General features: G+C 38.0%; 1 protein-coding gene across 1 annotated transcript in view; it reads right to left on the bottom strand.

The window, feature by feature from the left end:
- igsf21a (immunoglobin superfamily, member 21a) overlaps positions 1 to 20,109 on the bottom strand; it is a 293,873-nt gene that overhangs the window by 47,035 nt on the left and 226,729 nt on the right. The window contains exon 5 of the mRNA XM_058372829.1: positions 12,373 to 12,488. Within this exon, the coding sequence (XP_058228812.1) occupies positions 12,373 to 12,488 (116 nt within the window). The remainder of the gene's footprint in view (positions 1 to 12,372; positions 12,489 to 20,109) is intronic.

The raw sequence follows: 20,109 nt of genomic DNA, 5'->3' as shown, positions 1-20,109 counted from the left end.
TTTTGGGATGAACTGGAACACTGACTGCACCCCGGAACTCTTCAACATCCCAACATCAGTGTCTGATCTCACTGTAGCTGAATGAATAAGAATTCACAGCCTTCCCAGAAGAGTGGAGCTTATTATAACAGTAACTGGTGGATCTGGAATGGGATATTTAAAAAATCACATTCATTCTCTGCATTTGGCAGACCCCCTTATCCAGAGATACTTTCATTTTATACAACTGAGTATTTGAGGGTTAAGGGCCTTGCTCAGGGACCCAGAAGTGGTGGCTTGGTGGACCTGGGGTTTGAACTTTCTTTCCTATCCGACACCTTAACCACCAATCACATGTGGGTGTAATAGTTAGATGTCCACAAACTTTTGTCCATACTGTATATCTCTGAGATCTTACAGACCTGCCTGTGCTGCAGTGTGGTTCATAAGAGTTTGAAGACACAGAAGTTATCTATGGACTTGTGGGATGGTCAACAATGCAAAAACTAAAGGTACCACTTCTGTCCGTCAAAAACAGAAATCTGAGGCTACACACTTTACCAGATAACCCTTTTCTAAACTTCAACTGTCCAGTTTTTGGTAAATATTCATACACTGTACCCTCAGATCCCTGTTCCTGGTTTGTAAAGTGATCTGGCTCAAACTTTGTTGTGTTCAGAAATACTTTTCAAGTCACCCTGTTTGTAAAGAGTGTTTTTTTTTTTGTAGCTTTACTCTAGCTTTCCTGTCAGTTTGAACCAGTAGGGCTAGACCTCTCTTATCCTCAAGGCATTTCTCAACATGTTTTTATTTTTTATATTTATCGCACCATGCTATATAAACTCTAGAGACTTCTGTGCATGAAAATTGCAGTAGATCCGAAAAACTAAAACCAGTTCGATGAGTTCAAATCCCAGGTCCATTAAACTGCCACTGCTGGGCCCTTGAGCAAGACCCTTAACCCCCAATAACTCAGTTGTATATAAAAAAGTATAGTCACTGTGGATAAGGGCATCTGCCAAATGCCAGAAAAGCAAATGTTCTGAATGTGTTACTATCACATGACTGGCTGATTAAGATTGTGTGGATGTATTGTTTAGTGACTGTTGAGGTGGCACAGGAGAACAAGTAACTAGGAGCAATCCTGGACAGTAAACTGGACTGGGCAGTACATTTTCAGAGTCAGTACAAAAAAACAGTCAGAGTAGACTCTACCTTGTGAGGAGGCTATGAAATTTTAACATCTGCCATGCTGTGCTGTGAATGTTCTACTACTCAGTGGTGGCCAGTATTGTCTTGTATGCTGGGGTTATAAGGTTTTGTGGCAAAAAAAAAAAACAAAAAAAAACATCCTTAAGAACGGGAGATGATCTAGTTGCAGCTACATAGTTAGTGTTTTTTTTTAAATAAATGTCTTTATACCTCCAGCAAAAATAAAATAAAATAAACAAAAACAGACAAAAAACGTCATTTTGCTGCAACATTTAGGCTACTTGCTTAGCTAATTATATACAAGAAATCAAATATTCCGGGTGAAAAAACTGAGAAAAAAAAGAGAAATATATATAGATGGTTGATTTAAATATGGAAAAAAAAAGAAAAAACGTCAAATAATGGCTATTCATCCTATTTTTCTGTCTGCATTATTTGTTTATGTATTTGTCTGGTAATGCACAATTACAACTGCAAAAGAGAAAAGTGACGTTGACAGACAAAAAAAAAACCCAGACTCATTAGAAAGAACCCACTTAAGAGCAAACGACTGCCACAGGACACTAATAAAAGTTATTGTAAACAGCGCAAGCCTGCTTTGAATTAGATTACACGCTTTTTTTCCAGAGCATCGCTTGTTTCTGTTAATGGTTTCCTGCAGCGTGCCGGAAAATGCCTGGTGCTGCTTTTTACTCCACGGAAGATAATCAATTGCACAAACAAATCAGAGCTTTACATTATTGTTGCCTTATAACATCATTAGAGCGGTACGTCATTCTCGCGCTCTCGATTATGATTATGATAAGTGAACGTGTTTCACAGATCGCAGCTGCTTCACTGTCTGAGTGCACTTGCAGGAGGGGAGGGAGAGCGAGGCCCAGTGTTTTCTCTCAGCTTGGCTATTATGTAGACGTTAAGCTGCCACTCTGCATCAGTCAGCCATTATCAGTTATGCAGTGTTTACAGAGTGTAGTTAATGCGAAGGCAAGAAAATAACACCACTTCCATGGCCTTACAAGACTCTCTGGGCTCTTGCACTGGTCATGATGTACCAGTCCTCCAGTACTCCAGATGGCGCTATTAAAATTTCATGACAACTACAGGAAGAAGCCTGCCACTGGTGACAGCATAAAATATGCCAAGTTGTGGATTTGTTTACTGATGTACAGAACAAATCATCAAACCTTACAGAAAGAAATATGACAGGTGATATGTATGATGCGTATTAAATAAATTACTCGTTACTAGAATTAAGCAGGCTAGTACTTGGATTGAATAAGCTTGAGAATTCCTGGTTTGTAATGTCTAAACCCAGGCTTGATTACGTAACATTCACCCCTGGGGTTCACCTTGACCCAGCAAGTGAAGCCTCTGTGAAACATTCATTTGCTCCACAATTTATTTATTTCATACTGTTCGTGAAATCCAGCTCAGCAGCATCGTCCCTGCATTCAGTGCTTGTGTTTTCAGTAAAAGCTGATGATTTACAGCAAGATGATGCAGCAACTGTCTTGGCAAAGTGGGCAGGTCGAGCTATTAAAATAAGTTATAATCATTATCCTAGTTTATTGGTTCCACATTTCCATTCCCAAACTTGCTGTAAGAATTGTGGTTTCATTTTCCCAGTGTAAATAAGATCTATTTGATTATGAACATCAATAACTGAAGAGCACATTTGGAAAAAGTGTGATTTTATCTCTGCAAGTCTCCAGTCGCTGGACTATGAAGTCACCCTTTGGCATTCCTACTACTGGTTGCCATAGTAACAAAGTTTATCAGCGGGTGGCACAAGTATCAAGTATTCCATGTGACAACAAATCAGTTTAATTGTATATATATATATATATATATATATTGCCGGAAGTCTCTCTCAGCTCTCACTGAATCTGACTGATTAGTTGCTTGGTTGCTTTGAGTCACTGTTCCCAAAAAGTCAAGACAGATTGCAATGATTTGCAAATAATTTAAACTCTATATTTAACTTCAAAGACTATCAAAACATATCAAATTGTAGTGTATTAGAAAATTGCATTATTTTTTACATTTATTTATTTATTTTTTACAATATATATATTCATTTTGAATTTGATGCCAGCTACATGTTTCCACAGAGCCATGGGCATGGACATGGGCATGTTTACCACCGTGTTGCATCATCTCTTCTTTTAACACCACTCTGTAAGTGTTTGGGAACTGAGGAGACCAGCTGCTGGAGTTTTAAAAGCAAAATGTCTTCCCATTCTTGCTTGATATAGGATTTCAGCAGCTCGACTATTCGGAGTTTTTTTCATTTCATAACACGGTGAGTGTTCTGAATGGGCGAAACGTCTGGACTGCAGCCAGGTCTGTTTAGCACCTGGACTCTTTCACTATGAAGCCATGCTGCTGGAATATGTGCTGAATGTGGTTTGGTGAATACAGTGGAACGACGACAAACGAATGCCCTCCCTTACGAATTTTCACCCCTTAGAAATTTGCATCGGCATACAAAGCGTTTTCGGCATACAACCGAACTGAACCGAAATGAACTGAATGGAGGCTAAGTTGCACGTACATCCAGGAGCCATTAAAAGCTTGTTTGCGTCAGTGGTATGCCAAGCGAAGCCAAGCGAAGCAAGTTTAGGAAAAAATTTTCAATAAGCAAAAGCTGTTGTGAAAGAGTCAACCACTATACCAACGTTGCCTTCATCATGTGTTCAAAAGCTAGGTGATTTTTCGGGCATTTCGGGCGTGGGTGGCCTGTCCTATTTTTAGCCCATGCTTGGTGGCATGACTTCCTGTGAGGACCCTTGACATGGAATGCTTGGCTTGGGTCAGTTCTTTGTAAGCAGCCATACATTTACATACACTTCATATTGGTAATATTAGTCATATTTTTGGGTGGCGGGAACGGATTATCTGCATTTGCATTATTTCTTATGGGAAAATTTGTTTCACAATAAATATTTTCACCTCAAGAACTCGAATTAAATTCATATGCTGAGGTTCCACTGTATATCGTCCTGTATATCGTGCTATTTAAAGTGCATGTGGAACATGGGTATTCACTATACTAACAGTCTGGTGTAAAAAATGTTGAATATAAAGTATCATGGCCATTCATTAGCATTAGTTTGCAAGTTCTTGTTAGCTGAGTGAATGGTTGTACAACCATTAAGACAGACAGATGCACTGAGAACTGCTTGTTCTGTTATATCTGTTATATCACACTACAAGAAAATCTAGCAATCAGCATTAAGTGAAATTGCTGCCCCTGTGAGCACACGTGCACAATCAAGCATACATAACTATTGATTTTGAGGTTTTTTTTTTAGCTCAACATGCCTTTATAGCTAAAAAAAAATGTGGTCAGTCATATGTAAGAAAAATATTAGGCATAGTTAAAACACTTAAAGATATCTTATAATGTTTCAGCAAAATGTGGTTTCACTATGTATATGTCTTTCGGCTGCTCCCTACGTGTATGAGGGGTCGCCACAGCAGACCAACTGGTCCGCACAACAGCTTGGCACAGGTTTTAAGCTGGATGCCCTTCCTGACGCAACCCTCCCATTTTATCCGTGCTTGGGACCGGCACTGCATCCAGTGGCAGGGGTTTGGGCACTAGCTGGGAATCGAACCCTTCCAGGAGAAACCTACCACTGAGCCACCAGTGCCCTAAAACGTGGTTTCACTGCTTATACTAAATTAAAACAAGTTTATAATTACTACATTGAATTATTTATTATTATTATTACACTGTGAATTCTCACAATGTAATAATAATAGGATTAAATGTAGGTGTTTAAATCATGTATGGTATAATAGTGCAGTGGTAACATGTCTGTTACACAACAACTCATTGCATTAATGTTGTGTTAACTCAATACAATCACGTAGAACCGATGTACGCATTAGTATGAAGTCAATTCAACATTTATGGTATAAAAGCCATCTACTAAAAGTCAATAGGTGTCTATCTATCTATCTATCTATCTATCTATCTATCTATCTATCTATCTATCTATCTATCTATCTACCTATGTATCTATAGACACTTAATCAGATGCTCTGTTGGAGGCCCTGAGCAGACACTCTCACGATAATAAAAGGTCACATACAGAAGTGTACCACTGTGTGTCATGCTCATTTAGGTGGCCTGTACAAACAGATGTAATTCAACATGAGAGCCTGTACACAGTGGCGAATAGAGGCCATACACAGCCCCTTTCTCTCCTGAATGGAGACTAATGAAAGCACCTGCATGTTCCATGCTGCTAGGAGCCCAATTTTCAAGCAACAAGCTCATTTAGGTACTTGACAATAGTCCCTGCTCCTGTGCTTGGCCGAACCCCCACATGCTCGGCCCACCATTCAAACCTACCATTGAAAAGTAAGATGATATCATTTCCATGGAGACGGCACTGCAGTACGGGCCGGGATGGTCTGCTTTCACTTGATAATACTCGCTATTAGCTTTCATTATTCGACTTCCCCTTAATCAGCATGAGCTTGTGATTGTATGGAGGTCAGACTTCCAGCATTCCACAAGCACTTTAATGGGACGAAGAGCTGTAGTTTATTGTATAGGGTCATGCTGAGGGTCATGAGGATGACTTCTGGATGTAATTTATGTCATTTGGCCTGAAAATAAAATAAAAATGTACTAATTCACCATTATTATTATGATCCCAGGACTGATTGGAAAAAAAGCTCAGGTATTGTTTTGCTAATCCTCTGTCCAGTTTTTGCTAAGCCTGAGCCTGTTAGACTCTAGTCTCTTCAGTGCAGACAGGAATGGAACCAGATTTGGTCTCGTCTGCTGTATGAACTCACTCGCCTCAAGCTTTTGTGCATTCTGAGATGCTTTTCTGCTCACCACCGCTGTAGAGTTACTCTAACCATCCTGATCGCTTGAACCCTATCATTCTCCTCTGAACCACTGTCATCAACTAGACATTTCTATCTACATTTAAAATGTGTAAACTTTAGAGACTCTTATGCGTGAAATTCCAAGACGAGCAGTGGAAAAAAAAGCTCCTTATTTTTTACCCTCTGTTGAAATTCCCTGACTTTATTTGTCTTTAGAGATTCACTTGAATCACTTTAGATGATTAGCTCAGTGAAGGCAATGAACCTAGAACACAGTTACTTTGTTTACTATTGTTCCAAATTGCTTGTAGCCTATTTTCGCATACTTTTTAGTGCACTAGTATGTGATTAGCATGAGACATTCAAAATAATGAGGTCAGTACGATTTAAAAGAAAACAAAAAAGTCAGTGTTTGTGTGTTAGCGATGGGTTTGAAATAAGCAGTGGTACAAAATACTGATTAAAAACATGTCAATTTTTATAGGGAGCTAATGAATATTAATAGAAAAATACATCAGGGGTCTGTTTTATAAATGTGAATAATTAGCTGTACAAGGTTCATGTCACGTGTTTTCTAGAGCAAATTCAAATATCTGACAGCAAAACACTGCTGGATGCTTCAAAATGAGCCGTTTTTTTTTTTAAACGTTTTAACATGCATGTTGTTCGAATACAAAGCAATGTAAAAAGAAAATAAAAAGCCCCCGAATGGATTTGCTTTGTGTCACATAGCGTGACTTAACAAAAAAGCATGGAGAGAGCAATCCTGTATTATAAATTGGGTGCACGGCGCACTGCACACATGATGTAGTATGGCGAGCGGCGAGAGCTATGCACAATGGCTGTCACAAATTGATTTCGAGAAGGTGCTGAAATTATGAAGCCGTGCCATCGATTTTTTTGTTCAGCTGCTATTGAAAAGACTTTCAAACATTCAAAGGTGTGCAGGGAGGAAAAAAAAAACGGAGCATTTTGAAATAATTCGTAAAGTAGGGACAACGACAAAGCTGGAATTAAATGCTTTGGAGAAAAATAAAAAAGTGTGACATTAAGGGAGGTGAGATTCAGGTAGGGGAATAGACTCGGAGCCTTAAGTGTCAAAATGAAAGGCCAAGAAAATATAATGTATGGCTCTTCCTATTACTGTGATTACATTCTAGAAGTGGCTGTCAATCAAATCCCTTCTGCAGCATGGAACATGTAAGGATGTGTTTTATTTCCTTAAAGTGAGCGTATGATCTTTTATTTATTAAACAACAACACAGTCATACTTTTTATACATTTCAAATTTCTCAGGATTTCACATGCTTTTTTGTGACTTATGATGCAATCCATCAGTCCATCCATCCATCCGTCCGTCCATCCATCAATACATCCATCCGTCCGTCCCTCCATCCATCCGTCCATCCATCCACCTGTCCGTCCGTCCATCCATCCGTCCGTCGACCCGTCCGTCCATCCATCCGTCCATCCACCCGTCCGTCCATCCATCAATCCATCCATCCACTGACCCACCCATTCATTCAACCATCCATCCATCGACCCACCCATTCATTCAACCATCCATCGACCCACCCATTCATTCAACCATCCATCCATCCATCGACCCACCCATTCATTCAACCATCCATCGACCCACCCATTCATTCAACCATCCATCCATCCATCCATCTAGCCATCAATACGTCAGTCCATCCATCCATCAGTGCATCCACCCATTTTCAAGTTTTTTTTTTGTGATTTATTATGCAGTTTTGCAGTTTTTTTTTTCAAGCATAAAACTGCTCAAATTTTTGAAATTGCAAGCACAGGATTTCTTCTACCGGTGTAGACACATACAGTATTTAATGACTTTCTATGAGAGCTGTACTCATTGGCTGATTGCGTGTCGTAATGACGGCAAATGAAATGTCTTGTCCCAAATCTGTGGAAAATTGGCAGTAATTGAAAAAAAATATTTTGAATATCGTGGTATTTGTATAAATTTCTGCAATCTGAAAAATCCTGAAATGCTGTAGAGACCGACATTTTACACCTTGTATCAAGTTTGCTCTTGTCAATTACGTTAGCAAATATAATTTCTCACACTAGCCTAAAAAAAATGCAGCAGGTTTGTTATCACGTCATGGTTTCATGGTTATGTATGATCAGACACCTACCTCACTGTTGATTTGTTTTACCTCATCAATTTCCACACTTCAGTGCTTCTCTTTGCTGTTGTGACTCATCCAAAATGTTCACAACTCTGTCTCACCATAATTCATGGTACAACATGACAGCTGTGTGATCCGCTACTGTTGTAAACATGTTACATTACTAGCTCTGACGCTAGTTCTATCATGTTCGTATGTAATGGCTGTCAGAGAACGCTTTTAGTCGATCAGAACAAAACCAAACAATGTTCTGTTTCTGGCTAAGCAGCATTGCATTCTTGCATGCTAGTTAGATTTCATATGCTTTTTTGGAACACCAGCTTTTCTTCATTTAGCATATAACAACAACATATAAAATACTTATATAATACTGAGTGGAAGAGATTTTATAGAGAAGTTTAAGTCCTAAGCTTTATTTTTTTTACCTTATGTGTGCTTAAGCAGTTAATTAATTAATTAATAATCATGAATCTGTGACATTTTCAGACAACGTTATCTATCCATCCATCCATCCATCCATCCATCCATCCATCCATGCATATGTCAATCCATGTACATTCCATACATATATAAATCCATTCCATACATACATAAATCCATACATTTCAGCATTTGGCAGACGCCCTTATCCTTATCCATCCATCCATTCATCCATGCATCCACATATACATTTACAGCATTTGGCAGACATCCTTATCTTTATCCTTATCCATCCATCCATCCACCCATCCATCCATTTACATATACATTTACAGCATTTGGCAGATGCCTTTATCCTTATCTTTATCCTTATCTATCCATCCATTCATCCATCTATCCATACACATATATAGCATTTGGCAGATGCCTTTATCCTTATCCATCCATCCATCCGTCCATCCATCCATCCATCTGTCCATCCATCCATCCATCCATCAGTGCAACCATTAGTATATCCATCCATCCATCCATCCAGGGGACTCAGGGCACAAGACATGGGGCAGGGCACAATCTCACACACACACACAACACACTACAGACAATTTAGAGATTCCAATTAGCCTACAATGTCTATCTTTGGACTGGGAGAGAAAACTGGAGAATGGTAAATGCAGAGATGTGAGTTGAGCCTCTAACCCTGGCACTATAAGTCAAATCTTGCAATCTACTAAGCCCAAGCCAGGCTGTAACTCCAGTTTCAAATGATAAAACCCAACACCCTTTAATATACAGTTTGTCAGGTTAGTGATGTTTCCCATGTTACCTCTGTTACCAAACATTTATGGAAGGAGTCTCCAAATCGAACATGACTCGATTTTATAAGAAATATACCTTGATTTAGGTTGTACGTAGATGAAGCTTATATATGCTAATATAAACCAAATCTTTGCTTTCAGAATAACAAAACAACGTGGAATATTTGAAGTACTGTTATATTTTCACTTGTCTCCAACTTGGGGGAAAAATTCAGACCAGCCAGTAGATAAAAGTGAAGAAAGGGGGAGTCTCGAGTCTCTCCCGGTGGATGATCCATCTCCGAACATCCTCCAAATCTGTTTACTCGCTATTGATTTAGTCATACAAAGTCATACTAGACGACTTTGGCTGCGTTCACCGAGCCGCCGTGGGGCTGTTCTACGTTGCGTGTCAACAAAAACTGTTTCCAAAAATGCATTAATTTCAGAGCAGTGTTTTGTAGAGCTTGTATTAGTGAATCAGGCAACACTCCAAATTAGATGTAATATAATTTGGACTAGACCGTTTCCCCCATGGTTCAGGGAAAAAAAAAGAAAAAAAAGAATCTGTGTCGGATCTCGGCGACAACAAATCATTCCGGCTCATTTCTCCAAAAATCAAACAATGTTAAGGCATGCATTTAAAATTTGCAGGTCAGTGAATAGGAAAGAATAGTCTTCAGAAAAGTGTGGAATTATTTGATAACGATAAATGGGATAAAAGTGGAGAGTTTTCAGTGCCTCACTTGTGAAAAACATAATTTAAAGCTGAGAAAAGGATCGAGAGATTTAGACGCTGGGTTTGTGGAAATAAGACAATTTTGCCGCACTTCAATTCATTGTTCCGTAAGTGCCTCTTCGACTGGTCACTTGAATTGAAAGGGTTTAAAAAAAATTAAAAAATCATGGAAATAATGTGTTCTGTTGTTAGAAATTTCATGACAGCAGCGGGTCATAAACAAAGATTTCGTTGAAGAAGGACGTCGTTAATAAATAAAGCAGTGCTGTACCAGGGCCAGGAACATGGTGAAGGACTCTGTTGTGGTCATGGAAACATTTTGTCTCCCTGAAGGTCAACACAGAGAGAACGAGGCTCCTCCTTCCTCATGCAGGCCATTCGGACCCTCAAGCTGGACAACACCTAGAACATAAGCTTGGACTTTTCTGGATTTTTCTGCACCAAACTGAATACCTCAACCAGATTTTTGCCTAGGATATATTACTTATATTACACTTACTGCTCACATCTACACTATACAATATTCATACTATTCAACCACCAAAATGTATATATTTTTTATTTTCTATATAGTTTTTCCATTTACTTAGGCAGTTAATTCTATTTCCAATTTTTTTTACAACTATTTTTATTTTATTTTTGAATTTCATATTTTTTGATCCAGAGAAAAGAATTTCGCTCCATGTTGTACTGTGTATTTTTGTGCATGTGACATAAAAATTTTGCATGAATTTAAATTTTAAATAAATGAAATTGAACGACTAGCACACTTGGCGTATGCTATAGGCTTTTTAGAGTAACCCTGTAATAATAAGAAAATCCTTTATTATTGCCACACATGCATTACAGTACAGTGGAATTCTTTTCTTCGCATATCTCAGCTAAAGAAATTTGGGGTCAGACCACAGTGGCAGCTATGATACAGCGCCCCTGAAGCAGGGAGGGTTAAGAGCCCTGCTCAGTTACCCAACAGTAGAGCTTGGTGGTGCTGGGGCTTGAACGCCGATTCTCCGATCAACAACCCAGGCAGTGGTGGTTCAACCAACTGAACCATCACTGCCCCATATATGCAGTTGAGAGTTGACAACATGCAGTCATCCCATGTACAGCTCAATTTGAGTGAAGTGTTACATTGTTCACTTGTGTTTAAGGCCAGATTCAGCCCCAAAAACTACACACATTAGAAAACTGAGATATTTTTTTCCCTCATTATCCATTCAATGTTCCTCCTTTGCCTCTCCCAGTGTTTGCAATACTGTACATCTTACATTGTGATTCTGTATATCATGCTGTCTACACTTAAACTTTGCCTTTACTTGAAGAAATCTATTAGATGTAATTCCAAATATTTTCCATAAATCACGATCTTGACAGCTCTGAAGTAGCCTGATTTGGAAACTGTCTTGTCTGTTGCTCCTCCACCACTGATAAGGTTGTGAGAGCAATCATGGGGCAGCATAAGCCATGCCCCAACGGGCCTCTATTAGCTTTTGCCAATTCTCATTTTTGGGTGCAATCATAACTTTTGGAGGTTTTCCTGAAGGTAAAAACAAGCAAACTTTGACCTTAAAAAAGCTGAAGATATATGTTTATGTTCTCCAAAATATTACAAGACCCTTAACCTTGAAACCCTGGTTTTCAGATTTGCTGAAACAATACGTATTAGGTAATTAGGGTCTTTTTCATTGTAAAATGTAATCTCGGACAAATTAAGCTTTGGTTCACGAAGAGGCTGATGAAGCTCATAAGGAGTGCAGGATAAAAGGGAGAATGTTTTCTTCTGCTGGGAATGAACCCATGGGCACTGATGGAGGTTGTCGCAGGTGAGGCCAGCGTCTGGTTTGGCCCAGCTCTAGGCAGGGTGGCGGAAATCATTTTCACCTCATGCTCCTGTCGCACTGGGCACTTAATTGCAAGCAGGACAGATCCGGAATACATAACCATGCACCCGTGGAGCGTGATTAATGGCCTGGTGGAGTTCAGCAGCACGGCTAAACTGAGCTACGGCAACATCCGGAAAAGTTCACGGCCCCAATTTCCGACGACGTGGGCTACCAAAATCAAGATTTTCAATGATGTTGAATTTTGCAGTTTATGCAGTAAAGCAGTCTAGCACTGGCTCTTGTGTTCCAGAGTTCAATACAGGAAACCCCTGAAATGACCTGTGGAAAGCTAGGATGACCCTGATGTGATCTGTGATGTGTGTATCAGAAATTTGACTTACCGATGGTGCAGGTTTGCCTCCTTTGGCAGTGCAGATCAGAGTGAGGTTCTGGGCTTGGTAGCGACTGAACGGTGCCGGTGTGTTCTCTGCTACTACTGAGATGTTGTTGGGCGGTGCTGCAGAGGAGAAGAGACACATCCATAAGCACACAGACAAAAAATTACGAGCGAGCAAAGACACACCACTCGACACAAACCAGTCTGAAGAGCATTAATAATGCTTTTTGTAGAAGCTTTTCATATAGTCTCTTGCTCATACATTTAATCAACCCCTTCAGCCTCACATACTGGATTTCCTTTGTGTCTCTTAGGACGTTGAAACACTTGTTAACATCATGAATTTTCGATGGAGTGAGATTCAGTCGACGTGATGGACAGCCAAGAACCAAATGAACAGATAATGAGCTCTTTTTTTGTATTGAGACCGTATTGTATTGTGTTGTTCGCTACATTCAGCATTCATTTACTCATCCTTAGTAACTGCCTGGTCAGAGTTGCTACTGTTTTAAAGTCCTGTAATGGAAAATTTATTGGAAAAGTTACAGCTTTCCTTCTGACTGTTATGTTTCATAGCACTGACACTGGAGACTCCTTCTAAATATTCTATACATTGCTGCATTGCTAGGATCTGCTACAGCAGTTGGGACGGGTGGGTCTGTATCATCATAAATCTGTGTTTATGATAAAGAAAAAATCCAGTGCTACATTTGATTAAGGCTATCGAGAGCTCATTAAAAATGGCACCCTCTCTAGACAGCATCCTTGGCAGCTTCCGGTGTCTCAAATGCCCAGGCTAGCAGTACTCAAAGTGAAGTACTTGCTTTATACAGAGCATTATACAGCCTGTAGATTTAACGCTGCTCTGGTGTGGTCTACCTTTCCATATGCGAAGAGATAAACCAGCAAGACAATGTAGTGCTCCCACGAGTGCTGTTACGGCATTCCGCATTCAAATACTGTCCTGCGCAGCTGTTTTAAATCATAAAAACCGGGCCAGTTGCAAGGCTGGTCAACGTGCGAGAGGGAGGTTGTTAGAGATGAAGTGTGAACACTCATACATATATTATCCACAGCCTCAGGCAAGGTCTCCTCTGGGAGGTCTTACAAGTGTATGATAGGGGAAAAAAAAAGAAAAGAAAAGAACCGATCCCATAAGAGATATTGAGTCTGTAGAAGAAGAAGTACCGAGCACTTCACATGCTGAAGAATCTAAAACAAACACAAACAACAACAACAACAAGAGCGTAGTTCATCATTCAAATCTATACAGATGTGCCAAAAACATCTGCATTCCTCACTCTCACTCGCACCGGTACTCTTGCCACTCGCATGCTGAACCCTGCTGTCAGAGATCATCACAGAATATCCCCCAGACTGCATTATCACCTGAAACACGATTTTCACAGATTCACTTTCACACCCGGCTGAGGAAATACGACCCGCGATTGCCTGGGCGTGAGAAATTGCGTTTGAAGTAAGTGGAGCAGGTTAAAGGAGTCGCCCGAGGAAAAAGGCATTTATAAAATCTCCAGATCGATAGAGCTCACACAAACAGGAAATAAAAGCTGTATGAAAACGTTAAAAGAAGTTCTTGTCCTGATTCTATTGAAATCTGTTTGGACTTTCTGCGCCATCAGGCAGAAATTTGGTTTATAAAGGTGAGAATTTAGCCCTTTAATTCTCTCTCTCTCTCTCTTTTTTTTTTTTTTTTAAATAAAAACTCCTTCTACTTGTGTGTTTGTACAATTTGACCAAATTCCAGGATTTGGGGGCGGGACTTCTAACTGCAGATTTACTTTCAGATTAACTCAACAATTTTATATGCTGCTATTGTGTTAGCAAAATGGTAGCCATTATTTATCATTATTCATCATTAATATATATATATATATATATATATATATATATATATGTATATATTTTATCATATTTTTATTATTTCTTTGCAACCAGGAATCAAGTGACGGTCAACAGAGCTCCATTTATGTGTAGCATGTCTTAACGAATACCCGCAAACAAGGAGCCATTTTAACAGAAAATGATTTCAGCCAGAAAGAAAATCAAAAATGAATCAATGATGTAGTGCGATTCAGCCTGACATATTAACATGTTAATTTTTTATTATTATTTTTTTTATACTTGTTTGTTTCAAGTTTAGCGTTGTTGACCATCTGTGAAACAGGTTAGTTCCTGTTATCGCTTACAGTATAGCAGCTCTAACCTGCTGGGGATGTGTTAACTTAGTGGTTAAGATGCTGGACTACTGGCTGTAAGTTCGAATCCCAGCTTCACTAAGCTGGAACTGCTGGGCCCTTGAGCAAGGCCCTTAACCCTCAGTTGCATAAAATGAGATAAAAATGTAAGACTCTCTGGATAAGGGTGTCTGCCAGATGCCAGAAATGTAAATGTTCAGTCTTTAACCAGAATCTCTCTTTCTTTCTCTCTTGAAGTTAAAAAGATAAAATATACAACTTTTCATGTTACTAAGAAACCACAAAGTGCAACGACCTTAATCCTTAAAGTTTTAACCCCTGTATGGTGTTCGGGACAAATCGACCCGTCTTATATATCCACTAAAAGTCTTTCCTGTCTGTTGTAAATCATACGCATTTGCAGAAGCATTTTTGTTTCATGGACAGTGACTGCAATAATCTTTTTTTTCTTGTGCTCCTGTTGTTGTTCATCACCTTTAAATCAGTTCAATATAATAAACATTAAGTAAAATATTGTTCCATTTCAAATTTATTCTAGATTTAATATAGTATATTTTGTTAAACAAATTAACTTTATCACAAAAAACAACTTCTTGAAATGTAAAGAACACTAAATGAAAGTATGAAATCAAAGCTCACCTTCGTTCTTAACCATTCCCGACTTAAATATTCATATCATAAATAATCCATTACACTCCATATCAATCGCTCAGTATTCGCTTCATCGAGAAGGTGAAAGTGCTGCTCTGCATGGATGACAAATTTAGTCTTATGATGTGTAAAATACTCTTGAGCTTTATTATCTCCCCCGAAAGGAAGACACAATTATTTCATTTGCCGTCTCGGTTAATATCACAAATTCCCCTTAGGAGCCTTAAGGCTGTAAATTAATGGACCTCTGTCAGGTTTCTAATTAATATACAGCTCTAATGAAAATCAGTGTTGTTTGACTCATGAAAAAAGACACCCTCTTTCTGGTTTGCTAAAAGAAAGAAGGAAATAGCGAATGTGTAATAATGTCTAATCATAATTAACAGCTGATATTATTGCGTATGTAGATGCATATTATTAATAATTTTTTAAGTGTTGAATAATCAGTGACAAATTGAGTATTATGAACAACTGAATATAAAATACATGAATTAGAACATGTTTTCACACAAAAAAATCATTTATGTTGCAGGTATAAATTATAAATATAATAAATAATCAACCCTAAAAAATCTAATCAAGTCTTTTGTAATAGAAATATTTCCATTTCCAATAAATAATAAAAAAATAAAATCTAAGTAATTTAATACAAATGTTTTCCTAAATTTCATTCTAAGGTTTTAAGAGATATTTTATAATAATTATAAAAAGAATAATAATTAAAATAAATTATTTCCCTTAAAAATAAAAAAATTAAGAAACTAAGAAAGAAAGAAAGAAAGAAAGAAAGAAAGAAAGATCCAATTCCAATCTTTCCCATCTGTTCCAGGAACACATATAAAATCCCAGCTATAATTTATTTATTTATTATATTATCAGTGCCATCACCAGTTATACTGCAAGCAATAACAAGAATTTGTTTTGTGAACATTGCACAACAATAAATATAACTAGAAATAAACGAAAAGTACAACCAGCTCCATATCTAATTGATACTGGCACAAATATTTCTGTGTGTAAATATTTTTTGGGAAATAATAATAATAATAATAATAATAATAATAATAATAATAATAATAACAATTACTACAACAACAGCAACAATATTGATAATAATAATAATAATAATAATAATAATAATAATAATAATAATAATAATAATAATAATTTCACTTAAGTTTTGAGTAATGACCATGCCATTAGTTACCTAGTACTTGATTAAATATCTATTAATTTTTTTTTTTTTACCAAATTGGTAATATCTTTTAATAAAAATGGAAGATCCAGAAAAATATTGCATCATCATGCTACTTATTTTAGCTTTTAATGTGTTTCAGAAATATCAGAGGCACACTGGTTAAAGGATACCATAAACCTGAAGACGTCAAACTCAAAATAATCCCTGATACAACAACAGCAAGTCACTGATGGATTAATAGATGAAATTTCAAAGTTGGGCACACAACAACAACAACAACAACAACAACAAAGTGTTTTAATCCTACTAAGGATTAGGTTTTGCAGCTTGGTGTGTGACAAGTGTTTCCTGCACTCAAGGTGACTTATAAGAAGTAAAGAAAATAAGACAGTATTTAGATTCAGTCTCCAACAAGACGAGTTTATCACTGATCAGCTTCGGCACTTGAATCCCATATCTTTCATTCTTTGTGCTGTTCAAGCATAAACCTGTGAAATACAGCACGACAGCTACGCTTTCAATAACAGGGCTGAACATACAGTATTTCTTACTGACTTCTTGTCTTCGTCAATCTTCCTGGCCAATAAATATTATGGCTTGGTGATATCTCGCAAATTAATATCACCTTCGCAGTAGATAATGTTGCTGGACAGGGCTGATACAAATCAGTCATTCATCAGAGATTACACTGTTTACGTATTTATTTATTTATTTATTTATTTTTAGTGCATTATTTCACAACTCTTCCCCCGAAAAACGTAAGCAATCACATATACTGTATATTACTGCACACTGACCAGGGCACTGGTGGCTCAGTGGTTGGTTTTTTGCCTACCATGTGGAAAACCCGGGTTCAATTCCCAGGCAATGCCCCAGGCCCAGATAAAAATGGGAGGGTTGTGTCAGGAAGGGCATCTGGTGTAAAACTTGTGCCAAGTTGTTGTGTAGACCTCATGCATGTAGGGAACAGCCGAAACCTCAACAACATTACTGCACAGTGAAATTCTTTATTTGCATATCCCATCCTTGAAGGATTGGGGTCAGAATACAGGGTCAGCCATGATGCAGCACCCCTGAAGTAGAGGCTGGGGGCCTTGCTCAAGGGCCTCACAGTGGCAGCTTGGCAGTGCTGGGGCTTGAACCCTGATCTTCCGATCAACAACCCAAAGCCTTAACCAAATACTGCTTTTTCTGTAAATCATGTCATAACGTTATCATCAGGGTCCAATTTGAGGAAGGGAGCGATCAAGTGTCATCCAACCAGGTCAAAAAGAAAAATAATTAATGAAAGGATGATGTGTTGCAAGTTCAGTTCAGTTACCACCCCAATACTACACCTGATTATTTTCCAGTAACAAGGTTTTATTCCTTTTGTACCACAGCAATTTGTCAACACTCACAATTTGTTATAGAATAAGACAAGGAAGTTGTATTCCTTTATAGTTACATTTGTAGTGAGAAACCAGAAAGTGAACATTCCTCTGTCCTGAAAACATACAGCTTTTCTTTTACACTGGAGACTAAATAAAAACCTTCCAAAAAAAAAAAATTGCCTGTTTGCAACTTTTAAAATTTCTTTACATTCAGCATATATTATTTTTTTTATTTTATTCTTTTCCCCAACCTCTTATAAAAAGCAAGATAAAAAAAAAGAATATGTAGTTGCAATTAGGTATGTTGATGCAAAAATGGTAAAAAATGTCTCTGTAATTCTTTTTTCTTACTTTACTCTGTTGGCATCTGGGAATCAGGTGAAACTCTGAGCATCAGCTGTGGCTTTGGGAATCTGGGGAACAGATGACGTGAGACTCAACTGAGGCTTTGGGAATCTGGGGGTTTGGTGAAGCTCTGGGAATCAGCTGAGGCTCTGAGAATCAGAGAAATGGGTGAAGCTCTGGGAATTTAGGAAAAAGATGAAGCTCTGCTCAGGAAATCAGCCAATGCTCTAAGAACCTGGGAATCAGCTGAGGCTTTGGGAATCAGCTGAGGCTTTGGGAATCTGAGTATCATGTAAATCTTTCTCTTTCTTGAAACTGATGTTGGTGTTGTATATTTACAGCAGGTAGTTCAGCTACTAACTACAATTCAACTGATCCTGAGCTATGCGGTGCATAAAAAGTTTGTTTAGTTCGACAAATAAAGTGAATGCAACTCCACTGAAAATCAAACTCTTTTTTTACACAGTTCAGTGACATGAGCAGTGTTCTTCAGCTGCATGGCCATGTCAGAAATCATTTTATCTCTTCGAAAAAGTATCAGGTCCTTTTTATTCCTCCAGAGTCCACGTGCTCGAGTAATTCATCCTAACAGGGGCTGCCTTCATTCCCTTCTGACACTGCGGCCTGAAGCGACAAGACTCATCTCTCTTTAAAAAATAACAGCAAATGGGATTTTTTCCCCCCACATGACCAAAGTCTACGTTTAGCACCGAGCTTCCTGGAGGCACGTCTCTTCGGCCTGATAATTAAAGGATTTAGTGGCCCTTTGAGAACGAGGGGGTTACGCTTCTCCTTCAGTCAGGTCTGTTATTAAGCTCTCGAGGGCCCTGACTGAAAGCCGAAAGTCACTGGGGTCGACCCAGCTGCTTTTCACCAAAAGTAATTTCCTGATAACTTTTTTTTCTTTTAAAAAGAATTATTAAAAATCGTCTGAGTTTTAATTACGAGCTCAAGCCTTGTGAATCCTGAAAGTAATCAGTGCAGATTAATAAGGGGTTGATGTTTGACCTCGTCCTGAAAATCATCAGGATATCAGGCTGTGATGATCAGCAGGTTCTAATAGGATGAGAATGAGAATAATGAGCAATAATCAGTCATATACATTCACTAATCAGTTTACTTTATTAATTGAAGATAACGGAAAGTACATAATGGATTATAATGTGCTCGCATCCTGCAATAAATGGGTTGTATTTATGCTAAAATCGAATATCTATCAACAGCTCGAAGTGTTTCAAGTCCGTAACGCTCTACTCTGCACATTCGTGTTGTGTTTTCTCTGAAGAATGTAAAAGTGGAAGCTTTACGTACAACCAAATTAACACTAAACTTACTGTTCTGACATCTGTGTGCATCTACTATTCATTTCTCTGCCAAAGAATTATGGAAACAACATTCTAAATGATTCACTTTGTATAGGTTCACTGCACCCACAATTGTGTGTCTTCTGAGTAATCACTTGATACAGACAATCACTGAGTGAGTCTACATCCTGGGCTGGAAAGAAATCAGCTTCAGCCTGGCTTCTGCATACCTATTTTATATAAAAACAAACAAACAACAAAAAACACTGGTGGTGATGTTCTTGATTCCATAAAACTAACTAACTAAATAAATAAATAAATAAAATAAAATATGTCATTGTATTTGTTGAATATTTGAAAATATAAAGTTAAGTATAAACACAAAAGTTCATGTTGTTTGTTTAATATCCTAAACTTCATACGTCCATTTTGTTTACCAGCTAAAAGTGAAAATATCTACATTGTTTTTTTTTAACATCTGAAAATGTAAATGTCGATTTTATTTGTTTAACTTCTGAAAATGTTAATTTGTTTGTTCAACATCAATTTGTTTTGTTCAATGGCTGAAACCGTATACGTCCATTTTGTTTGTTTTGCACCTGCCACTGTAAACAGCCATTTTGTTTATTTGACAACTAAAAACATAGATGTCAA

The sequence above is a fragment of the Hemibagrus wyckioides genome, linkage group LG21 (genome assembly GCF_019097595.1).
Source record: "Hemibagrus wyckioides isolate EC202008001 linkage group LG21, SWU_Hwy_1.0, whole genome shotgun sequence".
In the NCBI taxonomy this organism is placed as follows: domain Eukaryota; kingdom Metazoa; phylum Chordata; class Actinopteri; order Siluriformes; family Bagridae; genus Hemibagrus; species Hemibagrus wyckioides.
The sequence above is the reverse complement of the archived record's forward strand: the minus strand, read 5'-3'. Positions and strand labels throughout refer to the sequence as shown.